The 18,276-nt window shown below is 35.3% G+C and overlaps 1 protein-coding gene across 1 annotated transcript in view; it reads left to right on the top strand.

Moving 5' to 3' along the window:
* Positions 1-18,276, top strand: part of PTPRQ (protein tyrosine phosphatase receptor type Q) — a 124,509-nt gene that overhangs the window by 69,789 nt on the left and 36,444 nt on the right. The window contains exons 42-44 of the mRNA XM_042017676.1: positions 6,465-6,797; positions 13,137-13,258; positions 16,905-17,091. Of these exons, the coding sequence (XP_041873610.1) occupies positions 6,465-6,797; positions 13,137-13,258; positions 16,905-17,091 (642 nt within the window). The remainder of the gene's footprint in view (positions 1-6,464; positions 6,798-13,136; positions 13,259-16,904; positions 17,092-18,276) is intronic.

Genomic DNA, 18,276 nt, shown 5'->3' with positions numbered 1-18,276 from the left:
TTCTCTAAAAGGCACACTAAAGCTGTGAATATTCAGCTAACTCACAAATCTGGGAAGAGTGTAACAGTCATTTAGTTTACAATAAAAATAGAACAATTAAAAAGCTGCTTGCTTTTTAATTGCATAAATAATAGAAAGAAAACTGCTTCTGTTTTAAATTTTTTTAATTTAGATTTTTCTTTATAGACTTTTCATTGTTTTCTGAGGATATTATTCATATTGATTGTGGTATTAAGACACACAGAGTAATTCCCCCACTTCTCCCCCTTACTGCTAGTCATACTTAATACTATACCTGAACACAACCTTAGAAGAGGTTGAGGCCCCCATTGTACTCTGGTGACAGTCCTTACCATTTGTTTTCTGCTAAATAGAGATTCATTCATATCGTACATTTAAAAGAAGTATGGCTAGAAATTTGTCCAAGAAGCATTTTTAAACTTAATCTGGGCTTCATTTTCCTGGCCATTACTAACTTGTAGCTGTACACAGAAATATGCCTTGTGAATAAAGTAGTGCCTAAGGGAATTGGTGATGGGAAGGTTTCTCTGGTCTTTTGGCGTGGAGGTGACAAATTAACATCATCTTTTGTTGCATGTGCACAAAATGGCTTTACTCTCTGCACAAGGAACATTTTAAAGATTATGGATTTGTATCTCCAGTATGGAGGTTCCCTTTGGAAAATGTGGGCTTTTTAAATCAAGACCTTCGAGAAGCATAAAATACCACAAGAGTTTAAAGCCTCCTTCATATCCAAGGAAATGCTATTTCCTTCACCATAAATCTTTTTCTCAGAATCTGGCAGTTCATGACAGGTCAGAGTTGGAGTTACATGATTTTCCTCATTAAGTAGTGAAGAAAACAACAGATGACCGTGATGTACTGGAAGAATATTTAAACCCAAAGCCTCGAGTGGCTCTTAGGGCTGCAAGGAAGATGTGCAGTGCAGTGTGTTGGCCTGGTTATCCTGAGAAATCAGCCTGCTGCAGAGCCACTGTATTGGAAATGGCAGAGCTTTGGTGTCCCCTGTCATTAATACACGTAAGAGCTGTGTGTTTCACATGTTCAGTCCATGACACAAGTTCACATTTCCAAATCGTATTAAAGTAAAATCATCCAAAAATTGTAGAGTGAATCAGGAATAAGAATCTTTCAAACGCTTCTTTCCAAGATAAGTGGTTTTTTTCCTAGATGTAATTTTCTTTATGTAATGTGGATTTTTTACATTTTCTGATTAGTTGTTTGGTCCAAATTTAACTTAATGGCTCTGATGTTGATAGCAAATCCTCACTAGAAAAATGCAGTGATAAGTTGGTTGATTTCATTGGCCAGTGAAATTGTATTGGTATTATTTTTATAAGGAGGTTGAGAAAAATAGATTATTAATATAGTATAGGATAAAGGAATTTTTTTCTTTTTTGTAGAGACTGCGTCAACTCTGCATTGATATATAAGAAATGGTACTGACATATATGTACAAAGCTGACATGGATAGCACTTACAGGTCAAACATAATGTATACTGAAAAGCAGAGAGTGTTTTAGTTTAATGGAAAGCTGAACATTTAAGACTTGAGTACGGACAGCTTTTCAGTACTTCTCTTTTTAGCTTAAAGGAGTGCATTTCTCTCTAGATTTGCAGGATTTGATTCCTCAGTACTTAGATCCCACAGTTGGAGCCTGAGTTTTCATATGTGGTAAGGACTGAGAAACATGGTCCAGAGAGGCTCTTTTAAGATGTGTTCTCAACTGTGCAATTTCCTTTAAAGCATGTCCGATAATGCCAGTCCCAAGTCATGGGAAAAATAGTCTACAGTTTTTTATATTTTTATGTTAGCAAAATAATTTGGGTCCTATTTATGATGTACCTTTTCATACTGAGCAGGACTTTATATCATAATGGGTACCCCTGCAGTTAGCTGTCTATACTAGATTAATATTTAGCTGTCTATACTAGATTAATATTAGGTTATCATCTTAACCCATGGAACTCATTTGTGTAACTAAGCTTTCAAAATTTAATAGAGATAATCAATACAGAATATTTATATTCTTTTCACTTATTCTATTTTCTGAAGACTTTTTTTGGTGTGTGCCCACTGCTGTCAGTTCTACTTTGTTCTTCACTTTCCTCCTATTGAGGCTCTTAATACCACCCAACAGATTTCTAGGCTGCCGCAGTTCTTTTAATCCAAACTCCAGCTACAAGCAGCTGTTCTGTAGGCAGACTTTTTTTTATTAACTTCGTTAGGAACTATGCCATATCATATTACTGTCTTCTGTTCACGGCCCGTGCAGCTGTAGTTGTTGCTTTCCACAAAAGTCTTCACAGAAAGCCATAACCTCGCTTTTCCCAGTAGATTTGTGTGTGTCCTTTGCTGCCCTTAGGTTATCTTTGCATTGTGAATAAGGTTTTTTCTACTAAATGTTTTTGTTAGTTTAAACCAGTTCCACTGGCCAATTTCAACTTGATATGAGTCTTTGCACTGTGCTAGTGCTTTTTCTACTAAGAATTTCCTTCCATTTAGGTTCTCAAATAAAAACTTGATCTCAGAGCACTCCACCAGCTTTGATTAGCATTGCAGCTAGACAAGCATAGGGTCAAGATCTGCCAAAGTAACTTGTATTTAGGTGTTTAGCCTTCTGTCAACTTCAGCGAGAGTTCAGGCATGTAAATAGGTTTTAGGAGCTTAAAATCACATGTGGATCTGACTTCAGTTATTTTTCATTGAAATTTAGGCATCTTATGAACCATAGTAGATGAACCTGAAAATACCTTGTTCCTCTTCCACTCCAGAAACTGAATTCACTAGCATTTCAAGGCTAGCCTCTCTGCCAGCTCCCCAGCTGGCCCTCAGAAGCTGAATTAGAAGTTATTAAATGGAAAATTAGATGGAGTACATTGCACCAAATGTTTCAGACTCAGAAAAACTCCCTACTCCCAGACATAGCTGAATTATAGCAAATGCAACATAATACAATAGGAAAAGACTGTGAGATATGTGATGAGACTTAAGGGATCTTATGTATGATTCTTGGGAAATTCAAACTTGGGATTAGGATAAGAATTCCCACTAGCTAATCAGAGCACAGTCCTCAGCAATTAGTGCCTTACAATGCCACACTCACAACCTTTTTCATGCCTTTTCTTTCAGTACACCTTTCTGGAAATTTGGATTAATAATAAAGTTCCCAGTAGGTAAATGTCAAGGTGCCAGTGTATAAGAATAGATAATCTTTATGCAGTTCCAATGAAACCTGAAAAAATAATTGAAAAAGATGCAGTTTCTGCCTTCCATAATTTTTAGTGTGAACTGTGATCACTTTATCATAGTTAAGTCACGCTTAGAAAATTTAGACAAGCTGCATGATTACTCTAGGAAGCATGGAATGGTTTGTTCAAATCAGTACCATCTGTGGACAGAAAAGTTGGGGGAATTTTAGTCATTCTTGAGGAATGGAAATCTGATTCTCCATGCTAGAGTAATTGTAATCCTTTTTGTATCTGTAACCCAATAGCATAGCTGTCTTGAAATTGTCTGAACACAATCATCAAGTTCAAGAGATACTGTGCCACTGGGTGTCACTGCTCTTCACTGTGGCCCTAGGATCAAAGCTCTTTGATCTGCTCCAGATTCAGATCACATCTTTTTATTTGTTCTAATGAGTGGTTACATTTATGTTTGATTTGTCTACATAAGGAAGGAGACAAAATTAGCTTGATCTTAAACTGACTAACATTTAAGGCTCTGATTCCATTTTAAAGGTCTGTCTAGGCACTGACAGAAAATTTTACTGTGAATTCTGCTGACTGACCCTTGATTTTGTGGGTTCAAAATATTTTTTTTATATAGGTCTTCATAAACTGGAAAAATGACAACATAAAATAGCTATCAAAGCTTTTGTGTAAAAGATGAAATGCTTGTCTGATTGTCTGCTATCAGGATACCTGCAAGTTTATCTTTTAAAATGGTGGTTTTCATGTAGTGCTGCTTACTGGGATAATCATAGACATTATCTTCAGCCTTGTGAAGATAGTGTGTATGGGCTCCCTCAGTAGTCAGTGGGTAAAAGGACAGATAGAAACATAATTTCTCCACTGTCCATTCTTTCCCCCACTTTCAGTGAGTTTCTCTCTTTTCCAAATACAAGGAAAGCATATGGAGGCTGGATTCATTAGAATTTTGTTTGTCTGTGGGAGAGTGCACAAATCAGAGCCACCACCATTTTGCCTGATATAATTTCTAGTTCTATGAAACCCAAGTCTCTTTTCCTTCTTTATTGCAAAATTGCTAACTCTCAGTTATTTTTGATGTCATTATCTGTGTTGAAACTGAGGGAACAAGGTACTCTCCTTAAGAAGGAAAGGCCACCATTGTGTCTAGACCATGGGCACTGCTCTTTCTATATCTGTGACTATCCTCTTTAACCTGCCTCGTTTTAGGTGCAGAGACTGCAGTTGTGCCAGCCAGGGCTAAACCAGCTGCACATTTGAGCAAATGAAGGTATATATTTCCACCTTCCTATTGACACTCTCCAAGCACCCAATTACTATCTGCTTTATGGCAAACCCCAGTTTCTGTATTGGAATATAGCCCAACAGTCAGTCTTCTATTCTATCCCACATTTTATCATTATCATATTTGAGTGTGCAGGAATTTATATTTTTGCAGTATCTTAACAGGTATTAATAGCTTACACTACAGTAGAGTAGAGGATTTATAAAGGAAAAACACAGGTGTTTTCTACTAATCATTTGGCATTTCTCTGCTTTTATTTTCCAGAAACTAATAGTCAAACTAGGCCATTTCTTGTAATTTACACAGATAGCTAATGCAGTTTATAGAGTTTTTACGAAAATATTGCAGTGCTTAATTTTTTCAAAAGTGAAAGGACTGAGGATTACATATACAGATCTGAGCAAGGAAGAATGGTACTGCATGTTTTGAGGTTTTTTACTACTTTCTGTAATTATCTACATGTTAATAACAACAGAGCAACACAACTTTAATTTTGATAGCATGGCGTAAAATGATGGAAGTTGTCTATAGCAAAGACTTTTTTTTTTAATATAGTTTGCTCTTCTTCTGTGTCTGGTTAGTGTGTAGCAAGGTGGGAACCTAAGAGGCTGTTGCATGCTGGGGTATTGTATACTTGTGCATGAGAGCTGAATGGAAGAACAGGGAAGGCACATGGTTCTCTGCCTACTCCCTCTCCTGCAGACTCCACCTGCTTTGGGCTCATTTGAAGGGATTTTAAATTCTTAACCTTTTCATCAACACAGCTTTGTCTGACTCAGAATTTACATTTCTTGTTAAATATCCATATTTAATGGAGAAGTTTCAGCTTCTTATATTGTGATGATTTTAATAAACAAATTGTTGCAGACAAAAGCAAAGATCAGATATTTCCATAAGGTTGAAAGAAAAGAAAAAGGAGTGTTTTCTCTGTTCTTCCCCAGTGATGTTGGTCTGGGATCCTTTTCGTCTTTATGTAAGCCTTGGGACTTCTTCAGTTTCAGTTTGAGGATGTATCACGTGTTTTTCTTTTACCAACGATACCTCTTCCCCCGAAGACTCTAAAGCACTCTTTAAAGCTAAGTGCACACAATGATTTCTGAGCTGATTTCTCGGCACAGTTTTTCCGTACAGAGTATTAGTATTATCTTACAGAGTCTTAGAGATGTTAGCTTTCTCTATGACTATGTGATATAGCACAAAACCATATGTTGCATCTAGTTTGTGAAAGCTGGGAGTACACTACTGACTCAATATAGACAGGGTAAACGTGCGTATGTGTCTATCTATGTACATATATGCGCTGCTTCTCTCTCATGGACATGAATATAGCCTGTATATAAATAAATGGAATCAAAGTTTATGGGAAGTTTCTTTTTTATCTGTTATTCAGCTCTTTCTCTTAGCATTCTTGTAAAGCACTTCTATAATGCCAGACAAACATGTCACATTGTTAATACTTTTCATTCAGAAGGTGAAACAGGAGACTTACGAAATTTACCTTGATGTGTTGTGTGAGGATTTCATATACTACCAAGAGAGAGGGAGACAAATTAGTATTTCTAAATTAGAGGTAAAGAATTTCAGTTATAACCCACAGTAAAAGATGCTATGGGTAGGCGAAAAATAACTTTGCCTAATATTTCCTCCCTTAGCTGAGACTTAGCCCCAAAAGTAGCAATAGAAATGTCACACCTCTCAAAGCTGGTCCTACATGCCATGCCCGAAAGAATTTTTCTTTGTTTCAAAAACAACAGTAAATGTATGACACCTAAATACGTACAGTGTGATTTATGCCATTGGAATTATTGTTTATTAAACACATGAAGTTGACTCTTGGTCTTTAGACATGCTTATTAAAATAATTTTTCAACACTGGATAAAAGTATTATAGTAGCAATCACTTTTCATTCAAATTAAGGTATCTTACAAGTGTTTTAACCTTCAGTTCCTAGTGCTCCCAGGGATATTGTTTTTTCCAATGTGCAATCAACAAGTGTGACCTTGCATTGGAGATCACCAAAATCTATTCTTGGCTACTTTCAAAACTACAAGATTACCACACAGCTACAATCCATCCACTGCAGTGACTGGGAAGCTATGGAATGTATTGAATATGAGATGCATCAGTATTTATATGAAAATGTCATGGATGGCTGGATAGAAGACACAGTGTATGGACTGAAAAAATACAGATGGTACAGATTTGCAGTAGCTGCCAGTACGAATGTTGGTTATGGCAGTTCTTCACCTTGGATTTCAACACAAACCCTTCCTGGCTGTAAGTAAGGATGTCTGCTATGTCTTATAATGCTGTAACAATGCGATGTTCATCTAAATAAGCAAGAACACTTGGTAGAAGTTATTTCTTCATAGACCTAAAATACTGGTGAAGTCAATAAGGATTTATTGCAACTCTGGACTTATGTTATATATATTTATATTATATAAATCGTGCAGTAGGTATACATACTTAACACTGCTTGATATTTCAGTGTCTTTTGTATACTCTTTTATATTTACCGCTTACCCAACAACATTTTTAATCCTCAGCCATACTACACGTGTAGACTTGGGAAGTCTGAATTTTTGCTAGTTTGGGTTGATATGCCATTTTTCAATGCAATTTCACGTGTTGGGTGTGTCAATTTAAAAAGTTGTTCTTCAATTCTTTGACTGAAAGTCTATTAGCATTGTAAAACTTTCCTGAAATTCTGTTGTATGTTCTTCGCAATAGAATTTAAGCAATAGTTTCAGAGGAATTAAGATTTCTTTCCAATTCCATATCCACCTACAGAGTTTACTAATCAGAGTAGCCATGTAACATGCACAGGATTGCCATGACACATATTAGAACTCTCATGCCTCAGCTGAGGATTTAAGTTTCCAAGTAAGAGAAGAAGTAGTTGTCATAAATAAGTCACCACCAAATATTTGAGAGAAGGGGACATGAAACATAAATTATTTAGGCAGTTGTCATGGGGATATATGACCTTCCCTACCAGTTTGCAGCCATCCTAGGATAGAGAATATCTGAGATCTGGCCTATAGCCTCTGTAGAACAACTGAGAATCACCATGAGTTTCCTTACCTAATCACAGCTCTTTCAGTCATTTCCCCTTACAAAGTAATAATAATAGAACTACCAAGTACTTAAACAGCTGTGTACCAAGGACTAGTCAACAGTCCAGATACTTACCTTGTCCCACTCGTGTTTTTATAATCATGTGATGTGAACGCAGGGGGCTTTGGACACTGTGATAGTAAACATTACAACAGCCTGATTTTTTAATAAAGCACAGAAGCACTCGTTTGGATTGAGAAGTGCTGGAATCAGCTGCAGAGTCATTCTCGTGTACACTTACTTTCTTTGTCCAGTGACTCTTATGGGGAAGCTCTGCCTGCAAATCAATGCAACATTTTAAATGAAGGAGAAGGAAAATAAAACAACAAACCCAGATGGAGCAGAAAATAGATAACAGAAGTTGTGCAACTCTTGAGCCACCAGCTCTGGGGAGATTTCTTACTATTAATTTGATAGAACTCAGCTGCTGACATATGCAAATACTTATTTTCGAAAAATTGTTGGAGTTTAGAATAGTTAAGGATTTAAACTGGATGGAGAAGCAGATAATGAAAACACATATAATTGCATAAAGTTAGGAACTTCTTATGATTTCCTCTCTGGACAGTGATAATTTGGCTTAAGAGAGAACTAGTTTCCTATCCAGTCCCACTGAAAAAATGGTAGCTAAAAGTATAAACATCTCGATAGACTGCACAAGCCCTTTCCATGCCAGTTCAGTGTCATTCTCAGCAGTAGGTCCTCTGTGTGTTCTGTTAGATAGTTTAAAAGTGGTGGGGTAGAAGTTTAAAAAGTTCCAGCAGTTCTTCAAGCCTAAGTGTCTGGGGCTGCTGACCTGTATCTGTGGCGATGGAAGTAGGCAGCAACGAGTCTCCTGTGAGCTAAATTGGTGACACATCAGGAGATAAGCTGCCTATAAAACACACTGTTGTGGAGTCAAGGAAGCATGGGCACTATTCCAAATGTCATAGCTGGGCACTGGTCTTTTTCCTGGGGTAGTAGCAATCAGCTGAGGAGGAAAAAAAGAGGAAGGTGACATGACACAGCTGGGAAGCCAGCTGGCAGCTCCTTTGTGCTTCAGTGCTGGGAGCCTCGCTGAGCAGTGGTTGATCATTAGCAAGGGCAGGTTTCTAGATACCTCATAGTTTTCAAAGCCTAGTTTTTAGAATTACTGTTAAAACCCCCCCTCAGTTCCCCTCTTTCTTTTGCAAAGGGTACAGCCTGTAGGAGGAAAGAGAAATTCAGAATGCACCAAACAGGTCTGGCACACTGGGCAGCCTTGCAAAGTGTATGCAGAAAACAGGTGTTGATCTCCCTCTCCTTTCCCTCATGGACAGGGCCAAGCATCCTCTGGATTAGCCTGCTGATACACAGCCAATATATACATGGTCTGTTAGGGCTTAGGAGTGCTTAGCTGCTATGTAAAATACCCTGAGTACTTAGCCCATAAAATCAATGGGAGCTGTGTTTGCACATTTGAGAGCAGAAGCTAGGCACCATTTCACTTGATTTTCAAGAAGTGCCTCTGTAAGACATTGCTTCTACCAGAGTTAAAGTTACCTTCATTGTGAAATAATAGTTAAAGAATTTTTTCTTCACAATTCATTGTGTTCTCAGAAATTTGTGTTTCTCTCAAGCCTAAAAAAAATATTAATGTACTGTATTCAGGAGGTTACAGCATTTAAGCTGAAAACTGTTAGACTCATTTCCCAGAATATAAAGAGAAGAAACTTCAACGGCAGCAAAAATTACGTAAAAGACATCCTAAATAATTTTTACAAGTTCTGAGGATTTGATTGTTGTGCTAAAGCAGAAATAACTAATAATTCTGACCATCCAGTGAATAAGGTGAAGATCTTAGCTGTTTATTTCAGTTGGTCATTATGAAGACAAATGTAAGGCTATAGGAATTCTTTTCATGATTCTTTATCTCATTTGCAAGTTTCAAACAAAAAATAATGGCGGTGTTCTGTACTGATAGTGGTTATAGAGTTACTCTGTTGAAAATATTGTGGATTGTTAGTACAGTCCAGTTCTCACATCACACAGATAAACTATTCAACCTTCTGTCTTGCAGATTATCCTCACAGGAATTGTCTTACTGTCTCATAAAGTAGTGTGATGGCACCATTATTACTTAGCTGATTGATTACCCAAGAGCCAAATCTATTCTTCAAGATTAAATATGTTCGTCATAACTTAGATTTATATAGTTACCAGCACAGAAGATCACAGTGTTGTTTCACAGTAAGGGAAAGCGCAAGAAATGTTTTCCATAGCTATGGAAAATTTGTTCCCTCACACCTGCACTTACCCCCAGTTTTACTCTTACATTTATAAGAAGAATAGCATTGGCCGAACTTAGGTTTTATGAGAGAAAAATAATTGTGGAGGGTCAGTGTTAGATGGAAAATGAATGACAGTGAGATCACTGACCTCATTTTGGATCTCGTATAGTTACACAATACAATGCTTTTTGGTAAACTGCCAAATCCCCTAATACCAGGATATACTGAGGTATAAAGGAAAATCCCAGATGCTCGAATGTCCCATGAAGGCTAGGACATAGAAGCATGGGGCAGAGGGTTATGCTTCTCTTTTCAGCACCTTTTTTCCCAATCCCTGCTGATACCCAGTTGCCTGGTACTATTAAAGAAATACATCTCTGTGATAAAAAGTACTGAGATTTCATGTCTTGTTATGTGTTCTTTCTTCTAGAAAGCCTTGCCTGAGAGAAGTTCTTTTTCTTTGTTACATTTCCTCAAAAGTAAACATTGGAATAATTATGGACGAATATAAGACATAACTGTTTAAAATTATGTAAAAATTACTTAGATGATTAAAAATTAAAAAACTGAAGGACACAATTATTTTGGGAAAAAGGAAAAACAGAGCTGATCCTAACCAAACTGGCAAGCATGAATTTTTTTAGAAGACTGGAGTATTCAGTCTTATTTTTGAGGATTATGCTAAATGATGGGCTATCCAGACTTATCTTCAAACTAACACACTTAACTGCTGCCTTAGCATCAGGACACAGATGGATGGCAAAGATGACCCTGACCTCCATAAGACCCACATTCCTGTGCAAGGATAGAAGCATGATAATCAGGAAATGATGGTTATTAGTTACAGAAAATGCATTATTGTGAAAACCAGGAGAAAAGTGCTTATGAGAGGAAGTGATTGGATTATGGGGGAATGAGAGAATAAGACTAGGTCATTTCTCCAGAGTAAATTGCTGTGATTTATAAGAGAAAGGGGGTAGTGATATCATGGCTTCATATTGACCAGATTCATTTCACAAACAAACCTAAATCAGAAAGCAGCAGTTATCCACTGAATCAAACACAGTTTTTAAAAAGATGTTTTTTGTAAGACATGAGACACGTCAGATACCTTTCATTTTGTAATTTTCTCCCCAACTGTACATGTTATTTCAGAAAATATTCCTACATTTCAGTATGACTTGGTTAATGTCTGATATTTTACTTTTCATTATGAAAATAAACCAGGTATTAATGCTTACACGTACTTTAGATAAGTATCTTAAATATAGCATACAATCAGAATTTTCTTGCAAATATCTAAAAATGCATCAAGTATAAACTACATATGGAAATTAACCAAGTAAGTAACTGCAGATTGGATAATTTGTAGATTAGATTATGCTTTAAAATTATTCCCCACCATCACTGCAGAGTGGCTTTTGAAAAAATACTGAGAGACTAAATATTCCATTAGTTCTATAAAAAAGCAATGGAAAATTGTCTTTGGAAAATTGGTTGGTTTGAAAACTAAGGCTCAAGAAGCTATATATAAATAATTTTATACTGTTTTTCAGAAATTTCATTTTGCGATAAAGTTAATAGATATCACTGCCATAGTTACTGAAAGACACTGTTTAGCAACAAGCCTGACATGCATTACCTGAAAAATAAAATGTGTGCTTATTTTCATTTTCAGGGAACTTGCTTGCCTTTGTATTTTGTTTTATCTGTTGTACCTCCGCAGTTGACAGCTAGCCTTCTCTGAACACTCTCCTCTTTTACCATCCCTCATGTGCACTCACAGCTCATTTAGTTACACTCTTCATTCAGTTGCTCCATACTATTCAGTATTTTTGGGGACTGCTTCCAATGGTTGAATTTGATCCTGCCTATAAAGTCTTATAAACTCCTGCTAATCCCAGCACAGGAATCTAATTCCTATATCCAACACCCTAAACTCACTATAGCGCCTTACCTAATCCCAAATACTTCTGTTTTATTCTGCAACAATGGTGCCAAATTTTCAACTCCATAGTGCAAAATGTTATTATTTTCCTCATTAATCTTTCACACATAATTGCAACAGTTACATACTTCTTTTCATGTTCTTTTCCTACTCTGTGTTCTTTCGGGAGAACTAAGTAGTCTTGCATGCCCTCCAAATTTTTTTCCTCATTTAGCCCTCTTACCTAATGATTATAATGGCAAACTGCATATTCATATGTTAATCTTGTTTGAGAAAAGAGCCTGCATCTTCTGATTAGCATAGGTATGATCACTTCAGTATTTTTTTTATAATATGTTGTTAACTGATATGTATATTTTTGTGGTAGATTGAAAAGGCACCATAAAGCCAAGTTCTGGAAATATGTACAAATATGTTGTTGTTTTATAACAGGCTGTTCAGTGATACTTACCACAGTTGTCTTTTTTTTGTAGTAGATCCAAAAACAAGGCACCCTGGAGCCAAGTTTTGTAATTATCTATGAATCAGTTGTCATTCTATACCAAATTTTATGTTCCTGAAATTTAAAAGGTTATTATGAAAAAATAATACCGCTTACTGAGAATTGCTACGTTGTTATTATGATTTCATTAATTTCTTATTCATGACTAAGAAATAACTAGCTTAATTCACATATCATCCTGACAAATGGAAATTTTAGGGAAATCCCATTTCTTAATGTGAACATTCTTGCCCTCTTTCAATTCTTACCACTTCTTTTGTTTGGGTTTTCAGTAGTTTCTCAACATGTTAAGAATAAATTGAAAGGAAATGTAAAAAATTATTTCTGCTTGTACTTTCCAATACTACTGGAAATTTTTTCTAGCATGCAGAATATGATGTCTTTTCACAATTTCTTGTTCTTTGAATTATTCATTTGACATAAACAAATATATTATGATTGTCTATTTGTATAAATATTTGCATATATTTTACTTGTGTCATGTGAAATACTTATAAAGAACTTGTAATTAAATGACCCTATAATCTCAATTTAAGATGAAGTCGTAGGTAGTCCATACCCTAGAAAAATTTTAGTGGTTGCAATGAAAGATGTATTTCTAAATCACATGGTGTGCCTTACATATGAAAAAAAAGGAAAAAGTTATAGTTATTTAAGCAATGTAAATTATAGTTATTTAAGCAATCTTAAATATGTGAAAAAGCTTCATTTTCAAATCTCTACTGGCCATTAAAATTACTGTGTTATTTTTTGTGCACTTCTTTGGCCATGATTCACATACACAGTTTTTTCTACAGCTCCAGATGGTCCTCCAGAAAATGTGACAGTTTTAGCTACATCTCCTCACAGTATTAATGTCAGCTGGAGTGAACCTGCCATCATTACGGGACCAACGAGCTACCTCATAGATGTTACCTCAGTAAGGCAGTTCTGTTTTACTGTTACTGGTTATACAGATGTTTGGGGATATTAATACCACAGCAGATATTCTTATAGAGATTTTAGAGCAGACATAACTAGATTGAAAACCATATAGTTGTGTCTATTTCCTCATAAATTCTTCATAAGAATTAATTGTACGTTTATTAATTTATTAATGGAAGATAAATTAATTACTTCATATTAAAAAACGTGATAGTAAGAGGTCTTGGAGAAAAAAAAAAGTGTGCCTATAAACGTACACAGGAAAGCAGTAGTTGAGCTTTGTGAAAGTGAACCTCTTTTTAGCCGTCATGACATTTGTTTCTTCAAAGGAGGGAAGTGCTCATAGTAGTGATTCTACGAATGAAAATGGAGAGCCTAGCAAAAGGAAATGACTTGCACAAGCTTACATGGCACCAGAGGGAAAACTTTAAAGTCAAACTAGATTTCCCACTTTGCACTTGGTGCTCTGTCCATTAGATTAGCTGTATTTTGGTAGCACAATAATAACATTTCTTTCTCCTTGACCTTTATAACCAAAAAAACTGACATGAAAGAAAAACTCTGGTGGCTTTTCTCTTTTCATCCTCTGCTACATTTCCAAAGCTTCCTAAAACCACCATTAATAAATGTCATTTCCTGCCCTGTGGCAAGATAGTCAACTAAGTTCAAGCACATGAGAAGTAGGATATAGGTTCCCTGTTCTGCCAGAAATTACATAGACAGGGCTGTAAGTGAAAATATGAAGTATTTTATGAGACTTTACCCAGGACAAGTTGCTGTTTGCAGTTTCAAAAATTCTGAATCAGTCTGTTAGATGGTAGGAAAAAAAAATTAAAGAGCAGTTCAAACTATTTAAGGCCTTTAAACACAAATTTTCTTTAAGATTTCTGAGAAGAGAGTAAGACTACGTGTGCATATTTAATTTTTCTGAGTCTGTCATAAGAATTACAGACCTGCTAGTATATTAATGCTGAGATATTTCTGCAATCAAAATTTCTAAGGAGATAGTAAAAAATACCAAATATTTTTAAGCTACTCAGAAAAGTTACAAGAGAGAGTAATGTGTAGTCCTGCAATTTTCCTCTAAGTTCATTGTACAACATGCAGAGTGAAATCTGCTCAGTTCTGAACATGCTTACTGCAGTAGTAGAATGGCAGGATGAAGGATGTACAACAAGGGGAGGACATATAGGGATGTTTCCTTGGCCCAATGGGTAGGTCGCTAAAAACTACACAGCAAGTTTTATTTCCCCTCTAATAAAATTAGGGAAAACTTCCTCCTTGTGAAAAATTCCTGTCATTTTTTACTAAACAGCATTATAGTGCATCAGCAGAAAAACATTTCATGGTTTTCATAAAACTTACAAATTCAATTTTCAAAGCTTGATTTTTTTTGGGTTTAATATTTTATCAATCTGTATTGAAACAATTTCCTCTCTGATAATTCCAAAATTATAAATTATATAATCTCAATCTATACTCTGAAAATATAAATACCTTATCAATGTAAGTTATAATAAAACTCCTGAAGCAGGATGAACTGAGGAATGTGCCAGGTGAACTTGCCAGCATTTGAAAGGAACTTTAAAAAATGGTTTAAATCTTCAGTTTGGAGGACTAGTTTTGTTTTTACAAAGTGAGTTTTTTGTTTGTTTGGTTGGGTTTTTTTCCAAATATATTTCAGATAACCAGCTTTGTGTTTATGGATTCCTTCTAATTAGATGTTGTCTGTCTAATGATCAGTAACTACAGATGCCAGTTCTGTAGAACTTTAGTAGACAAATCTATTCCTTCTTAAAGACCAATAAAGCTGTCACAATCTTTTTCAGTGAAATTTTTAGTATATATTTTATTGTCGCAGCGGGAAATTTTTTTGAAGACTCCAAATTCCACAAACTTCCAGTATGTATATTTTTATTCTCAACTGAGTATCTTTGAATATTTATAAAAATAGCATCATGGAACAGAATAATTCCAGTTTCTACTCTGTTATATACTAAAAGTTAATAATTAGTATTCATAACTGAATGTATTAGGATTCTGCTTATATTGCTAGGATGTTCCTTGCAGTTTTAAAGATCAGAAAAACTAAAAAGTGCTCTTTTGTTATTGTTCCTCCAAGTCATGTTTTAGTTTGTCTTACAGCCTACTATAATTAGAAGTAGTTCTGAATAAAATATTCCTGGAAATGGGTAAGGAAAATGAAACTTAACCATTAAACTTCATGAAGAGTAGAAATACATTTAATGATGTAGTGTTGTGATTGTACTTTAGCTGTTGAATAAATATTTATATGCCGGACTTTTGATAGTCAGATAGAAGAAAGTGTTTCAGCTCTTGATGGCCCTCCCAGGAAATGAATGTCTGTTTAATTCATCACAAAGTTTAGTTCAGGTTAATTCTCAGTGGGGATATATGCCTATCCATCAAATAAAAGGTATGCTTGACCTATTCTAATGTTTTATCAGCTGCATTTAATACAGATTTTGTTCAGTGGGAAAACTACTGTACAGCTACCTAATCCTCTTTTCAAATTACACACTGAAGAAACAATAATAAAAACATTAACTGAAGCAGTGGGAATATACATAAATAGAATTTTGTAAATGATACTTGATGAAACACTCTTTTTTTCCTTTTTCTTGTTTTTGAAGCTACCATTAGAAGTGATTAGTTGGATAAAAAGTCTAACGCTGGAGATTTTTCTACAGAACTACCGATTATTTGAGATGTAAGGATGATAGGTATCCACAATATAACCCAACACATAGGCTGCTCTAACACAGAAACAAATGTGCCTAAAATATTCCTCACAAATTATTTGTTACCCTTTCCATGTAATATCCAGTGCTGCAAATTGCTCAGCAACCCTCAATAGATTATTTTAGTTTATAACTAAATGAATAGTCATAGTTTTATTTACTTTTTTAGGTATGCCATTGCATACTGTGTAATTTTTAATTCCAGTTGGTTTTTTGTGCAAGTAAAATTTCTATTTGTATTTTCATGAACTGCAAACAGGGGGTTCTCTTCAATTTATTAACATCATTTTATATTTTAAACTTATTACTAGGTCTTCTGTAATCCTCCCTTTTTTAGATTGAACCCTAAAGCTTTCCAGCTTTTCTAGTGAGAAAATTACTCCTTCCCAACTCTCTCATAAAACAGAATTAATACATCCAAAGAAGAATCCCACTTTCTGCTGTAGTATCAACATTATATATTGCTGCCCAATTTTCTAATTGTATTCCAAACAATCTTCTGCTATATAGCTGCTCATCTTCTGGGTCTTTGCCTAGTTTGATTCCCATTTCAGGTCACTACAGTTGCCTTGGCCCAGTGCCTCCAAATTGGTCCATCTTCACTTGGTGTGAGACAGCACCACCCAAACAGCCCATTCCCTTAAGTGCATACTGCATGGAATGCCACAGAGGCAACACGTGGGTGAGATGGGAATGTACTCCCCAGCACAACTTTATACTCATGGTACCTAAAAACTTCTTTGTGAAATCTCCTATGTAACTAGTTAGAAAAGTGGAAGAATAAAATTTAAATAAGGTGTTCAAATAATAATTTCCTGCTTTTGCCTGTTTCAAGCCTTGTAACAACTTTTTTTCCTTTTTTTTACTATATTTTTAAAGGTAGATAATGACAACTATAAAGGTCGGTTTTTGAAGACAAATGAGGAGGGTAAAGTCTTAGAAATTTCTGATTTAAAAGCATTTACGAGGTATTCTGTAGTAATCATTGCCTTTACGGGGGATGTGAATGCTGCACTCCTAGAAGGCAAGGCTAGTTCCCCAGTAATTGTCTCCACTTTTGAAGCAGGTTTGTATTTTTTCTACTTTATACAGATCAAACTTCACAGTTTTACTTTAATTTGACAAATGAATGAGAAATTTGAACACAAAATGGGCTTTTAATACAGATTTGTCCTCACAATATTTTCCTTTAATATTTAAAAAGGTGTCAGACAACAAAAAATGAATGGTTATAAATACTAAGATTTACCTTTAGTTATGCAGGGATCCTACCTTGCTCCATATAAAATTTGGATATGTGGAACACAGCCATGAAGATTACTTCTATAGCCAATGAAAACAAAGGTTCTATCTATATTAGCATGTATATTTAAGACACCTATCATAGGCAGGCATGACTCCCTTGTGGAGGTGCCTGTTTTTCTTGAGACTACTGAAAACTCTATACAACATCCTTGGTTTTGGTGCAAAATTTAAACATAAAAAATTAAGTGAAATGCATCTTACATTTATAAATGGGATCTGTGCTGACTTGATGACATTATTTATGTATTCTCAGTGGAAGGAAGTTGCTAGCAAAGGCCCACAGGAATCTCTGCTTGAGTCAGCTGTTCCACAGATTCATAACAATCTGGAGAATGAGCTAGATTTTAAGGTGACAAAAGTAGATGATGCCGTTAAGTTACTCAGAGAAATAAAACTGAGAGATGAGCTGTTACAGAAAAGTAGATAGCATTTGCATTTGCTCAGAAAAATAGAAATAGGTGTACATGGGGAAGATGTAGTCCTAACTTTACATATATAGATCACAGTTATGCTCTGTCTACTAACTTTGCTGGTTCTGATTTGTTTTCAATTTTTTAAAAAAACAAGCAAGACACTAAAAATATTTTCTCAAGGGGTATTAAAGTTTTGTTTCATCTGAACTAATTATCACCTGTGTATAAAGCACAATTCCCTTATCTCTAGCTGCAGAACATCTTTTTTAGTTATATACTCAGGTTAATTTCATATTTAAGTGTACTACACAGTGATTTTATTTATCATTTATCCTTCCTTTGATGTATAAAAAGCCAAGGTCCCTATTGATATGATACTATATGAGTGTGTACATCCATCCATCCATATATATATATGTATCTCCAAAGCTTTAAATAAGTTAAATTCTAAGGATTTCATGACCTATTTCTATCCCTGGAAGCTGATATGGTCTTTTACTGTGGAAAAGTTAAAAAGTAAACTATGTGGTAGC

The sequence above is a fragment of the Corvus kubaryi genome, unplaced genomic scaffold (genome assembly GCF_017639235.1).
Source record: "Corvus kubaryi isolate FWS band 111438036 unplaced genomic scaffold, C.kubaryi_AGA036_p1.0 137, whole genome shotgun sequence".
NCBI classification, from domain to species: Eukaryota; Metazoa; Chordata; class Aves; order Passeriformes; family Corvidae; genus Corvus; species Corvus kubaryi.
Note: the sequence above shows the minus strand (reverse complement) of the source record. Positions and strands in the feature narration are given on the sequence as shown.